At 43.5% G+C, this 12,914-nt stretch overlaps 1 protein-coding gene across 5 annotated transcripts in view; it reads right to left on the bottom strand.

The window, feature by feature from the left end:
- Positions 1–12,914, bottom strand: part of TLK2 (tousled like kinase 2) — a 38,962-nt gene that overhangs the window by 13,664 nt on the left and 12,384 nt on the right. For 4 of the 5 annotated variants that reach the window (XM_035134821.2, XM_035134823.2, XM_035134822.2 and 1 more), the window contains exons 7-16: positions 11,700–11,867; positions 9,742–9,837; positions 7,966–8,058; positions 7,414–7,524; positions 6,658–6,794; positions 5,857–6,009; positions 3,962–4,028; positions 2,337–2,434; positions 806–887; positions 133–224 (exon numbers count right to left, since the gene is read on the bottom strand). In XM_035134821.2, the coding sequence (XP_034990712.1) occupies positions 133–224; positions 806–887; positions 2,337–2,434; positions 3,962–4,028; positions 5,857–6,009; positions 6,658–6,794; positions 7,414–7,524; positions 7,966–8,058; positions 9,742–9,837; positions 11,700–11,867 (1,097 nt within the window). The remainder of the gene's footprint in view (positions 1–132; positions 225–805; positions 888–2,336; positions 2,435–3,961; positions 4,029–5,856; positions 6,010–6,657; positions 6,795–7,413; positions 7,525–7,965; positions 8,059–9,741; positions 9,838–11,699; positions 11,868–12,914) is intronic. The other variant, XM_035134824.2, reaches the window with a different exon arrangement.

Here is a 12,914-nt window from a genome sequence, read left to right as displayed (position 1 = left end):
GAGAACCACAAGCTGTTTTTCAGACAGAAGCAATGAACCTCTTTTACTAACCACATTTTCATTTTAGAAGTTATGCCTTTTTTGAACACCCCCCCCCACCTTCTCTGCAGTCCAACGTCCAGAGTTACTTACTTGTGGTAGTTCTCTTTCTTCTCATCCCTCCAGTTTTTATTTAACTGATGGATTTTTACTGCTACATATCTCTGTTCCGTTAAATCAAATGCCTGGAAGATGAATAAGAGAGTTGATTCAGAACACTATCAGAGCTGACGCCTCGACCCTAAACAAATTTCACTTCCTTCCACTGGGGGGAAAAGTCAGCAATTCCAAATTAATTTTAAACGATTTTGTGTGGATGTGGAACATTTTCTTTGAGACACCCCCACACAGTATTTTAGTAGGCAAATTGCTTCATGCATAATTCTGTTCCCTAATCAGATTCTTTTTGTCAATAAGGATGTGAATTTCCCTTAGTATGCTTGCTCGTAATGCAATTGCTCCAATGTGCATATATATGAACATACATGAGTGTTTGCAAGTTCATATGAATGCATTTATAAACCTGGCACCTGGAAAGTGAGATGAATATGATTCAGGTTTTAAAAAAAAAGGAAGCTACCCTGTTGTGATAAGCACATGGACATGCCCTTTATCAATTCTGCATGCTGAATGGTGAGGATCTCAGGCAGAGGTCTTTCCCACCTTTATTTCTTGAGATGCCAGATAATGAAGACACTGGCTTCTGCGTCATTTTATCAAGGAGTCAAATTAGGACAGCCAATCAGCTATAGGAGATCTAACTTACCTTATATACCTCACTAAATCCGCCTCTGCCCAGGAGATGTAGCAACAAGTACCTGTCATTTAGTGTTGGGTGGTCTTTAAATCTGGAGAGGAGAGCAGATATTATTTTATTTATTCATGCGGCACCTAAAATATCATGATCTTCAGCTGAACTACTCAGAATAGTGATTATCCTGGGAAAAAGGGAGTTTCTCTCGGTTTTGAGCCAGGTATACTAGTTCTTGCACGATCTGTAACCCAACAAATGGTAGAGCTATGCATCTTTTAGATTTACATGCTGCTTGGAGGCGCTACAGCCACCACAACTGGTGAGTGATCAGGAGCTTTGAGATTACGGCAGTAGGGCACCTACAAGAGCAGGGAATACAGAGGCCTGTATTTTGATCATATCAAACACTGCACTAGACAGTGTGGCAGTATATGTGTTACACCTCCAGGGAGATCCACCAATGGTCAGCCAGCCACAAGCATGAGGTGAAAATGAAAAGGGGCTAGAAGAGCTTACTCCAAATCTCAAACGGATAATGCATTTGTTAATGATAGGTCAAGTACAATCTGGAATGTAAGCTCCTTTTTTGCTTGCTGATGTTCCCCTGTAAACATTTATGACGCTCTATTAATACTAAAACAGCTAGCACTGAGTTGGCCCGTACAGCATCAGAAGTTAAAGGTGACAAGTAAATGATGCATTTAAAATTGTTGACTACCATGAACTATTTAAAGAATCGTGGGGACATTAAACTGAAACAAATACAACCCTAAGAGTACTATACGGTTTGTCTATAGCAGTTATGGAAAACCTGTGGCCCACTCATCATTCCTGACCATGCTGTCGACAGAACTGTCCAAATTTCTTCAGTGCTTTGCTTGTTAGACATATCACTCTGTGGCAGACACTAGGGTACCGAAGCCTCCCTCTGATTGGCTACAGAGTCAGCTAGCCACAAAGGTGGGGAGGAACAGCACTTTTTTTGGGGGGGGGGGAGAATAAAAGGAGCAGTTTCCGAGGGAGTTTGATGGGGCTGGATTTAAGATGAGAGATAGGGCAAAGGTTCAGGTTAAGAGAGAGGGTTGATTGGAGTTGTGAGGGAGTGAGATAAGGAAAACTGGTTCACCGAGACTATCCATAGCGAGCGGATAGAGCCTCACAGCTTGGATACGGAGACAGGGTTGGGGGTCTGGGAAAGGAGTGTTCGGCTGTGACCGAACCGGGAGAGGTACAGGTTACCTGGGTCTCAGGAGGCGAGAGTTCTTCTAGGTACTGAAGACTCCTCAACCATTAACAAAGGGTGAGGTGATCCCTTGAGTCTGTTATACAGTACTATTAAGAAGACCTCAGGTGTGGAGTGGTTAAGAGGGTGGGTAACTGGGGAGACGTGCCCCTTGCTCATGAACCAAAGTATTAATTCGCTGCATTATTAATTGTTGGTATTAAGTGGTAAGTCCACTACACACTCTTAAGCAAAAATATATATATTGCAGCTATTTGGTGCCTTGCCACTTTAGGCAGCTCTCTCATGCCCAATACTCACTGTGAATTATCTTCATTATGTATCCTTTTCAATTCCCTGATATGTAGATTTCTAACCCTCTCTAACCGCTCCAGTTCTGCCTGGATCTCTGCTTCTTCCTACACAAAGAAAAATATCGCTTTAAAAGCTATACTGTTAAATTTAAACTCTGCATACCTGATGAAAGGAACGCATTTGTCTTGAACAACAATGAATTTGCAGACAAGGGAAAAAGTTAAGCATTTTTACAGATTCTAATGGTGTTCATAAAATGTACATGACTACTATGGCTTTCAACTCCTAAAATTAAGGGTTGTATCTTGTTCCTCCCTGTCGCCCCCTGCAGAGATGATTCAATGTGAACCTCACTAAGTACGCCATCCATCTCAATAAACATGTGCTTTTCTTGTGAAATAATCCTCAGGCCTAGACTTTTACTACTCTGGACTAGATGATAGTGACATGCTCAGCACAATCAGGGCAAAATGACTCAGGAGATCAGTCCTTTGTGGACAGAATACAGTGCTACTAGAATAGGATTGTCTGAGCAGTGTGGAAAGCTCTAGTCTATTTCACAGCTACTGGGCTAAGAACTGAGGCACTGGAAAGGAACAAATGCCATGGACAGTTCTACAGTGGTACCTCGACTAACGAATAACCCTACTTATGAAAAATTCTACTTATGAACGATGCGAATTGGGGCCCGCTTATGAATTTCTTCGACATCCGAAGGCCGGATCGGGCTCCCGCCGCCTAAGATGCTCGGCCCAAGGCCGGATCGGGCCCGCCGACGCCGCTAGCGGCCTCCCGCTGCCTACGACACTCAGCCTATGGCCGGATTGGGCCCCACCGATGCCTCTAGCGGCCTCCTGGCACTCAGCCTACAGCCAGATCGGGCCCCGCCGACGCCGCTAGCGGCCTCCCGCCGCCTACGACGCTCGGCCTATGGCCGGATTGGGCCCCGCCGACACCTCTAGCGGCCTCCTGGCACTCGGCCTACAGCCAGATCGGGCCCCGCCGCCGCCACTAGCTGGCCTCCCACCAGATCGCTGCCTCCCCCACTTGGCCTACGGCAGGATCAGGCCCCCGCCGCCACCACTAACCTGCCGCCTCGCTGCCACCCGCCCGCGCTCCCTGCACTGAAAGGTACAGTAATGTTTTTGTGCATGCCTTTAAAGTCTCTTTTAAAGGGTCTTTTTCCTAGGCTCTGGAACGAATTAATCCATTCCCAATGCATTCCTATGGGAAACATCGTTTTGACTTACGAATGTTTCTACTTGCGAATGTGCATTCGGAACGGATTAAATTCGTAAGTAGAGGTTCTACTGTATTTCTTATTTCATTACTGTGGGAATAAACTCGTTGAAATCAGTGCTTTTCCAACAGTGTGTTATCTGATTAAGCAAAATGAGATGACCAGTAAAAAGAAAACAAGCTTCCCCTGAAAAAAGCTTGCCCATCACTCCCAATCTTCTCCTGCAATGTGCACAAGCGAGAATGTTGTTTATAAGAGCTAGTATTTCGGTCACTTCAAGGCGTGTTAGACTGCATTGGGATTAATGCTGAAGAGTCATACAGACACAAAACACAAGATGGCAGCTGAAACCACTGCCTCACTGGAGTCATTTTGCAATACAATATTTTACCTTTTTAAGATGTCCTAGCCGGAGTTTGAAGATTTCCTCCTGTTCATGATATTCTGCTAACGTTAACCTGCATGTGCACAAAATAAGTGGTCCAAAAGATTACTCTGAAGAACAAATAGCAGGATAAAGGCAGGTGACAAAAAAGCAGACAGGCCTGGGACCTATTCCTGCTTCCCCTTTTCATTTTTATAACACTTTACTGGGGTTTCCTATCCCTACTGAATACAGCAGAGTCAGACCATTGGTTCAAACCCAGCCCAATATTGTCTAGTATGACTACCAGCACCCCAAGGCAATCAAGGCAAGTGTGTTTCCCAGCTCTGCTATAAATGTCTTAAAAAACAACAACAGAGATGCCAAGCATTGATCATGTATGTTTCACTTAAAAACTTATGCTCTATCACTGAACTAAGTCCCCTCTCCTCTTGTGCTTGGCATCACTCTGCCCTTCCAAGCATTCAGGGACTTCGCCAACTAAAACTCTACACTTACTAGGGCACAGGTGGGGAACCTCCCTCACCCATTGCACAGGGATGCATTCCTCTGGGGTTAATGTGTAGGAGGCCAAACACCGGCACAGGGCACTAACACCACCCCAGACATCTATATATCCAACCCCTTCCTCTTATTCACACAGATCCTCCGTCTTCAATTTATTTCCCTCACCAACCTACAAAGAACTGCCCCCCCCAAGCAGATGTTGCTCTTTTAAGGAAGACCCACAATGTAGCCCTTCTAAGAAGCTGCCTGACTCTGTTATTCTAAGCCTCCTTCATCTGCTTCACTTCAGAAGCACCTGCCCTGCCAAAAGCACTTGCTTTTTCCACTTCCTCCTCCAGGCTAATCACTATGTTTTTCAAAGAACTTTTGCATCTCTCCCCGCAGGAGAGGTGCTGAGGAGAGGGACACAGGCAGATTGTAAGGATGTGGTCCTGAGTGTCATTAAACTGAGCCTTTACTAGGCAGAGTACAATACAGTGGAACCTCGGTTTATGAACACCTCGGTTTATGAATTTTCGGTTTATGAACGCCGCGGACCCATCTGGAACGGATTAATTCATTTTCCATTACTTTCAATGGGAAAGTTCGCTTCAGTTTATGAACGCTTCAGTTTATGAACAGACTTTCGGACCCAATTACACCCATGCTTCAGTTTATGAACGCTTCAGTTTAAGTACCCCGCGGACCGTCTGGAACAGATTAATCCACTTTCCATTACTTTCAATGGGAAAGTTCGCTTCAGTTTAAGTACCCCGCGGACCGTCTGGAACAGATTAATCCACTTTCCATTACTTTCAATGGGAAAGTTCGCTTCAGTTTATGAACGCTTCAGTTTATGAACAGACTTCCGGAACCAATTGTGTTCATAAACCGAGGTACCACTGTATCTGTCTTGCCAGTTTTTGTCCGTCACTTTATGAGAAAGGGCAGTACTGTACAGTGGTACCTCTAGTTGCGGACTTAATCTGTTTCAGGGTGCCGTTCATACCCCGAAAAGTCCGCAACTAGAGTGCCTCTTCTGCGCATGTGCACAGCGCGATTGAGTTTGCCACGTTCGTAAGTGGAAAGTCCGTAACGAGTGGAACGCAACTAGAGGTACCACTGTACTTACTTTGCATGATGTGGAATTCAGTGTGTGTACTTGCACAAACAGAAGTAACTTTTCCAAGAGAAACAAGTTTGTGGTTGAGGCAAAGCCAAATATTAACAGCAACACTTTCAAACCAACTACTAATTATTTTAAAACCACAGGTGGACTGCAGAAAAAAGGCTCCAATAATTTTGTATGTTTTGGGGAGATCTACTGGGGAAAACTTGAGAACTTCAGCCATAAGCTATTCTTTGCATTTCAACCGACTCATAGAAAGCAACCTGAATTTCTTTGCAGCACTTACGTTTCATTTTCCGCCCCATTTGTCTTGTTTTTACGCTGCTTCTGCTCATTGGTTGCTGGAGGGGCTTGCCCCATGGCAGGTGGCTTCCGCTTTGCTAACATTTTCCGTTGCCTTTCTATCTCTTCCCTTTGGGAATTTATCCTCTCTTGTTGCCTAAACAAAAGCAGGACATGCACACAAATTAGAGAACATAATATAATACATGACACAGAGAAGTGGCTCGTCTTCTGCATTCCTGGGGAAGCATATTAAAAGAATTGGTTTCTGGTCATATTTGCTACTCTGGAAGGAGAATCAGAGAATTTAAAGCAGGAACTCTGGAATGAAACATGCCCGGCCATCAATATACCAGGCATATAATGAAGAATCCTACAAATCTCAGCTTTTTACCCTTATGATACTGAATGCCTCTTCCTGAGGCAATGTTTACTGGGGCATCTATTGATCAATGGTAAATACAGGTGTATCACAACATATATTTAAGATGTGTTATTGTATATGCAGTTCTATACTCATGGCTTTGTGCAGCAATACTATTATTTAGCAAAGTACACCTCCCCCCCCCAAAAAAACACAACTCAACAACTCTGTCTGGATTTTCACTTTTGCAAATATGGCAACCCTATTATTAAGTATGTCACCTGCCCTGAGCCCTTGCAAACAGGGTTCTTTTAAAAATGTACATGTTTTGTAGAAGCACCTTAGTTGCATATAGATTTGTGAAAAGGACAAGTCAAGTAACTGCCTGTACACTTTGCTGCCATGAGAAAAGGCAGTTGCAGTTGCAGTTACGGTACTTACTTGATAAGGTTCTGGAAAGCGTAGCCATCTGTCCACTGCTCAGTGTAAGACGCTCCGTGCCGCACTGTAGCAAAGTGGCCCAGTCTCAGCCGATCCTGCATACTCTTATCTCGACATGCCATCTTTTCCTGCTTTGACTAGGGAGAGAAGGATAGTACAGTGGTACCTCTGGTTGTGAACGGGATCCGTTCCGGAGCCCCGTTCGCAACATGAGCAGTACACCAGCATCAGCGCTTCTGCGCACACACGGGTCGCGATTTGGTGCTTCTGTGCATGACGTCATTTGACGCTTCTGAAGAAGTGTGCATGCACACGAAAGCTCATACCAATGACAAACTTAGTTGGTCTCTAAGGTGCTACCAAAAGGAATTTTTTTATTTTGTTCCAATTAATGTGTTCATCCCCCAAGTATGCAAGTTGCAGCAGGATACAAGTTCCAACAAAATGCACAGAACTGAAGGGCTGGGAGGAGAGAAGAGGGCAAAGGTGAGAAGGTTGTAAAGTTACAGGTAGGTAGCCATGTTGGTCTGACGTAGTCGAAACAAAATAAAAAAATTCCTTCCAGCAGCACCTTAAAGACCAACTAAGTTTTTTATTTTGGTATGAGCTTTCGTGTGCATGCACACTTCTTCAGATACACTGAAATAGAAGTCCCCAGATGCTTATATGTAGAGAAAGGGTGGGGAGGGGTATGGACGATTGACTGACTGATAGCTGTTGACAACTGTAAACAGCAATTCGGAAGCCAAAACGTACCTTTTCTATAAGAAGCTTCTTGCTCATTGTCACACATCTATTCAACCGTTCTTTGTACTTCTCAAGCATTTTCTGTTGTTCATCTATCTGTCGCCTTAAGTCACAGTTTGCCTGAAAATAGAAGTAATGCTAAGCAGGTAGCCAAAACAGAGAACAGCCAAAATCTCACCTGAACGGCATGCAGGTGGAGAGGGAAACGATGAAGATGCTGTAGTTGTCAAAATATAGTACCAGAGAAAATAGAATGCACCACTGTTGTTCAACTGTTGGGCCATGGAGGAATTTTAGTCATTTCACATTTGTATTAAGTGGTGTAGTCATAAGATTTTTATTTATTTATTAAAAAAAAGTTCTTTGTTTGAATAGAAAACAAATTCTTCATTGGAATAATCGGGTTCTGTAAGAGTGTGGCTGAGTGCTTCAAGAAATCCTAGCCCATCTACAATGTAATCCCAATACTAACAAGTTCCCTATGTTATAGATATATTCTCTCACTTTACATTACCGCTCTATGTGGTTTTTTTTTAAAGTAGAGTTTACAGGTGTACTTACTCTCAATAGGTCATCTATCCTGCCTTCTTTCTTCTCCAGGTCAGAGTTCTTACTGTTTTCTAGTGCAGATATTTTTTCTACCGTGAGATCAGACTGCAGGAGGAAAAGGGAAAGAGCTCAATGTGAAAAATCACCCAAAAGGTGATTGGGTGTTTTAGGGACAGAAAAGCATGTCAAACACTTGTCTTTTGTTCCTTCATGACCAATGAATGGAACAACCTAAAATTATGGAGAAAATGTTTTCCCTTACAAAAAGCAAACCAAAACATCAGGAAAATGGTACAACTGGAACTGAAATATTTCACATCTGTCATAAAAGCCTTCTCTAGCCCCTAAGGGGGGGGGCTGAGATTTCCCAAGTGTAGCAAAGCTCACAGAACTCCATTCTAATCCCAGTGATGTGGGGTCATGGGGGGGGGGAAAGCAAGCGACAAACCATACAAGCCAGGGAACCTGTGGTCCTCCAGATGTTAACCCCCATTAACCCCAGACAGCAAGGCTAATGGTTTGGGATGGTGGGAGATGTAGTCCACCATCATCTGGAAAGCTGCAGGTTCCCCACCTCTATCTTAGGGCATAGTTTGTATTCCCTGAAACTTTGTGGGAAAAACAGAATCACACCACTGTCGCTCAGCACACTAAATCTATAAAGGGTATGAGAGGCAGGGTGGGTAGGATTATGTGTGGAGCTGACATGCCTTTTGCAGACATTGCCTATGAACATTTTAACCATGCTCCTCCGAAAGCGTGTTACAGCCATACATACTGGTGTGCCTTTGAGCAAGCCACTTTCTCCACAGAAAATCAGCCTACCTTTCAGGGGATATTGGTCTCTTTCTACTTATTTTTGGTTGGTCATCTTCCACTTTTTGAAATGCAACACTGCCACAAAGCTTAGAAATTGAAACCATGGCTGAGATTCACAAGATCCTATTGTGAAGGGTTCTCTAATGAGAAGATCAGAATCTGGGGACTTGTTTCCCTGAAAGGCAGCTTGTCCACCAATACCAAATTTCCCCACCGTTATATAACCAGAAGGTTGAGTTCTGGGCATCTGTCTCACCTCCACAGTGCAATGGTGTAGCCCCAAAGGCTGGACACCCCTTCTTGCACATTCCGGATTCATCTACAATTTAAATGGGATCCTCAGCCGAAAAATTCATGTGAAAGGGTCCTAAAAGTTTGAAAGCCATCATTTTATATGGTTGCCCTGATCAGAGGCCTCTTACTATGATTAGGAATTCTGAAGAACACATGGAAATCCCATGTGCAGGCAGATTCTTTCTTTTGGGGATGGTGCTGCTTGTGCAACCTTCCATACTCCAGAATGGCAGAACCTATACCAGTTGGAAATGCCAGATGCAGATCACAGCACTCACAACTGTTCAGACAGCGTCGATCATGAATACCCATTTTGCAAAAGGAGTTAGGGTTGGGGGACAGCAGCATTTTAAAATAAACAAATAACCAGCAAAATAAAAGACAACTTTGTCTACCACTGGAGGGGAAAGAATGGTGGAAGGCTGGAGGCAAGAAAAATAGCATCTCCTCTGGAAACTTGCTGACCAAAACACATTGTTTTGAATAAGGCAACAATATCCCTAAGGCAGAAGGCACTTAGAAGTAAACAATTGATAATGGAATAAACATTAGCCTTCTTCTGGCATAGCTATGTCACTATCTCATTGCCCTCCATTATTTCTCCAATGATATGTGTTTGACTCAAGCAAGATACAACACAGACATTGCAGCATATGTTGTTCACCGGTTTTATACCTGTGTCTGTTTATGCTGGACGGAAATCTGTTTTTGGGAGGTGCAGGAATGCTCTGTGTTCCCTGAACCCGTTGAAGAAGGACTACTTTGCTGGGCCTGCAAGAAAAGGAGTAAATGAAGTACGTGGGCTGTAAATTAGTAGGATAGCAAAGCATCGTGTCAAACACACACTCTTCCCAGCTGTGACCTAAGGTTAAAGAAAGCAATCTTATCTTGCCTAGTTGAGTGCTGTCAATTCTGTTAGGCAGCAGGTTTCATATTTCCAAGGAAAATAGAATTATCATTGGCAGCGATAGAGCCAGGGTGCTGCAGGTTCCTTCCCTATGAAGAAAGGTAGCTGTGTTTGGGATTTCTTATTTTACATAAAAGGCGAGTAAGAGAAGAAGTTTATAAAGCTATGCATGCCATGGAGAAAGTGGACAGAGAAAATTTTTCCTCCCTCTCTCGTAAGGCTAGAACTTGTGGACATCCAATAAAGGTGAATGTTGGAAGATTCAGGACAGATAAAAGAAAGTACTTCTTTACACAATGCAGTTCCCACAGGAGGCAGTGATGGCCACCAACTTTAGAAGAGGATTAGACAAATTCATGGAGGATAGGCCTATCAATGGCTTCTTCCCATGATGGCTATGGTCTCCACTGTTGGAGGCAGCAATGCTACCGAATACCAGTTGGGAAGACTGCTCTTGTGCTTGAAACCTGCTTGCTGGTTTCCCACAGGCATCTGTTCAGCCACTGTGAGAATAGGACGCTGGTCACTGGCCTGACCTAGCAGACTCTTTTTATGTTCTTATGTTTAAAAGACTGTCTGATCACATGCATAGGGCTAGGTCCACATTAAGTCACACTTTCTTTCCATTAAATCAATGGGATAAGCTAGTCATGACTAATTAAATCCCCTTGATTGCAATGGGACAAAATGAACAACTAGCTACATCTGGACCCAACCTACAGTTAAGATGATTTAAAAAGCACATTAGAGATCATTTCCAGGAAAAGAGCCAAAATGCTTTTAAGAAAATGAATTGTTTGTAAAGTGTTGAATGCATTTCTTTGGCAAATGCCTGGGGTCTGGGGCAGTGACACAAAGATTTAGCTGTTGGAGCTAAGAAGCTCGAATGACAACCCTAGAAATGCAATTTGCTTTGCAATTAATAAGCATGTACAAGCTGACAGATTCTTTCTATGGATGCATTTCAATGTGGAATCTTAGGAGACACTGCAGAAAAGAGGGGTGTGTGAATCATGAGAAATAAACATTTTAAAGTTGAAGCACGTGGTCTTCTAAATAAGATTAGGTCACATTTCACAACCTGAAGAAGTAATTGTCAGAGCAAAGGAGTACACAACTTGTTCAAAGCCAAGAGCTACCTTGGAAGCACGTCACAATGCCATTTTGCCCATTTTAGTTGCTACTTACTAGTTTAATCAACATGCCGAACTTACATGTGATGGCCACTGAGCTACTGCTGCGAAAGAACTACCCTATCTTGAAATTGAAACCATTAAAAAACGATTTTTTTTTTAGTATATTAGTCTTTCAAATCATGAGAACTGGAAAAGCTGTAATTCTCTAAACTTCAATTTGTGTTCCATTTAGAACATGATAATTTGAAATGGGCAGCTCCATTTCATCACCATGGAGGGATGGGAGAGATGTAAAGCAAGGAAAATGGGAGGGAGAAGAGGCCCCAGAGAACGGAGTACCTCAAGGTGGGGTCAATAAAGTAGGGTTTGGGGGAAGAATACTTCCTAAAGAAAAAAAGAAAAGCTAAAACCTTTGGCTATTTTTGCTGTCACAAGCTGCAACCACTGAGGACTAGAATTTGAAGAAAAAGAAAGAAAACTGAGATTCTAATAAGGGGGCCATACAGATGTGGGGCGGGAGATTGGATGCTATCCACCCATGTCAGACCCATTCACACCCCCTTGAGTGTGGCCATTAAGACCTTGCTCACCGAAGAAAATGGAAAACAGAGGCTTGCACCCCTCTGGGCCAGCTGCTCGCCCTCTAGCCGCTGTTTCGCCAGCATCGCCGACACCAGCGTTGGCAGAGCAGAGTGATCCTCCTGCAGTTCCTTGGCTGCGCTGTTGTCTACCCCGTAAAGCGGCTGCTCCATTCGCCGCTGTAATACATTTAAAGAAAACCACAAGATACTTTGAAGAGAAAAGAAGGATGGCGAGGTAGGGTCATAGATAACAAATCTGATCCATGCATTAGTAAATACGGCAGCTTGGAAAAAGCAAGGAGAAGCAATGTGAGGGAGCGAGGAAGCGTGTGTGTGTGTGTGTGTGTGTGTGTGATCTAGCTACCAAAAGCAGCCCCATTACTACTAGGCAAATAAAAGACACAGTCCCTGATGCCTTTGCACCTTTTTGGGCACAATGGAAACCTATGGTATTAGGTGGAAGAAAAGTACCGAGCCTCAGACTCACAGCCTTCCCAACCACCTCTCCTCCAAATGCTACACCACAGTCATGTACAGTGGTACCTCTGGTTAAGAGCTTAATTCGTTCTGGAAGCCCGTTCTTAACCTGAGCAATTTAGAATCCTTTAAAAAAACTGCAAAGACACGGAAAGGTATGGTGATGTGGCCAGACCAAACCTCTTTGTTAAATTATTTGTCCTAGGATTAGTAATGGTACTTCTAGCTCAAGCTACCTGATGAGAAAATCACACACATAGGTGGACACACTCGTCATTTCTGTGTAGTTATTTACAGCAATGGATAATAGACCCTGCCATTAAATCTTACATGGGCAAGAGAAGGAAATGCAGTGCTAAGAAGATTTCTATCTTGCCCTATGCCCTTGAAATGTTGAGTCATGGTGGTTTCCAACTTTTGATTGGCCTTCACTCTTTTAGAAATATAGTTCCTGCCACATCTCATTCGTATGTATGAGCCTCCTCCTTTGAAGTTTAGCTGCTGCCTAGCTACTGCACACACACCTTAATCAAACAGAGCCCAACACTGGGTTAAACAGACAGCAAAGACAGAGGGAGTAAGAATTCAGATAGAGGGACTGTTAAGGAGAGCGTTCAGATCCCACCACCTGAACCCTGGGAGCTTTGCATTACCATCAAGAACTTCTGAACCACCACCTATTAGGTCTGTAAACGTTGCTTGAATTTAAAGTTCAAAATGAGCTTTAATTAAAAAAAACCACAGAAA

This window comes from Zootoca vivipara, chromosome 13 (assembly GCF_963506605.1).
Source record: "Zootoca vivipara chromosome 13, rZooViv1.1, whole genome shotgun sequence".
In the NCBI taxonomy this organism is placed as follows: Eukaryota; Metazoa; Chordata; class Lepidosauria; order Squamata; family Lacertidae; genus Zootoca; species Zootoca vivipara.
Note: the sequence above shows the minus strand (reverse complement) of the source record. Positions and strands in the feature narration are given on the sequence as shown.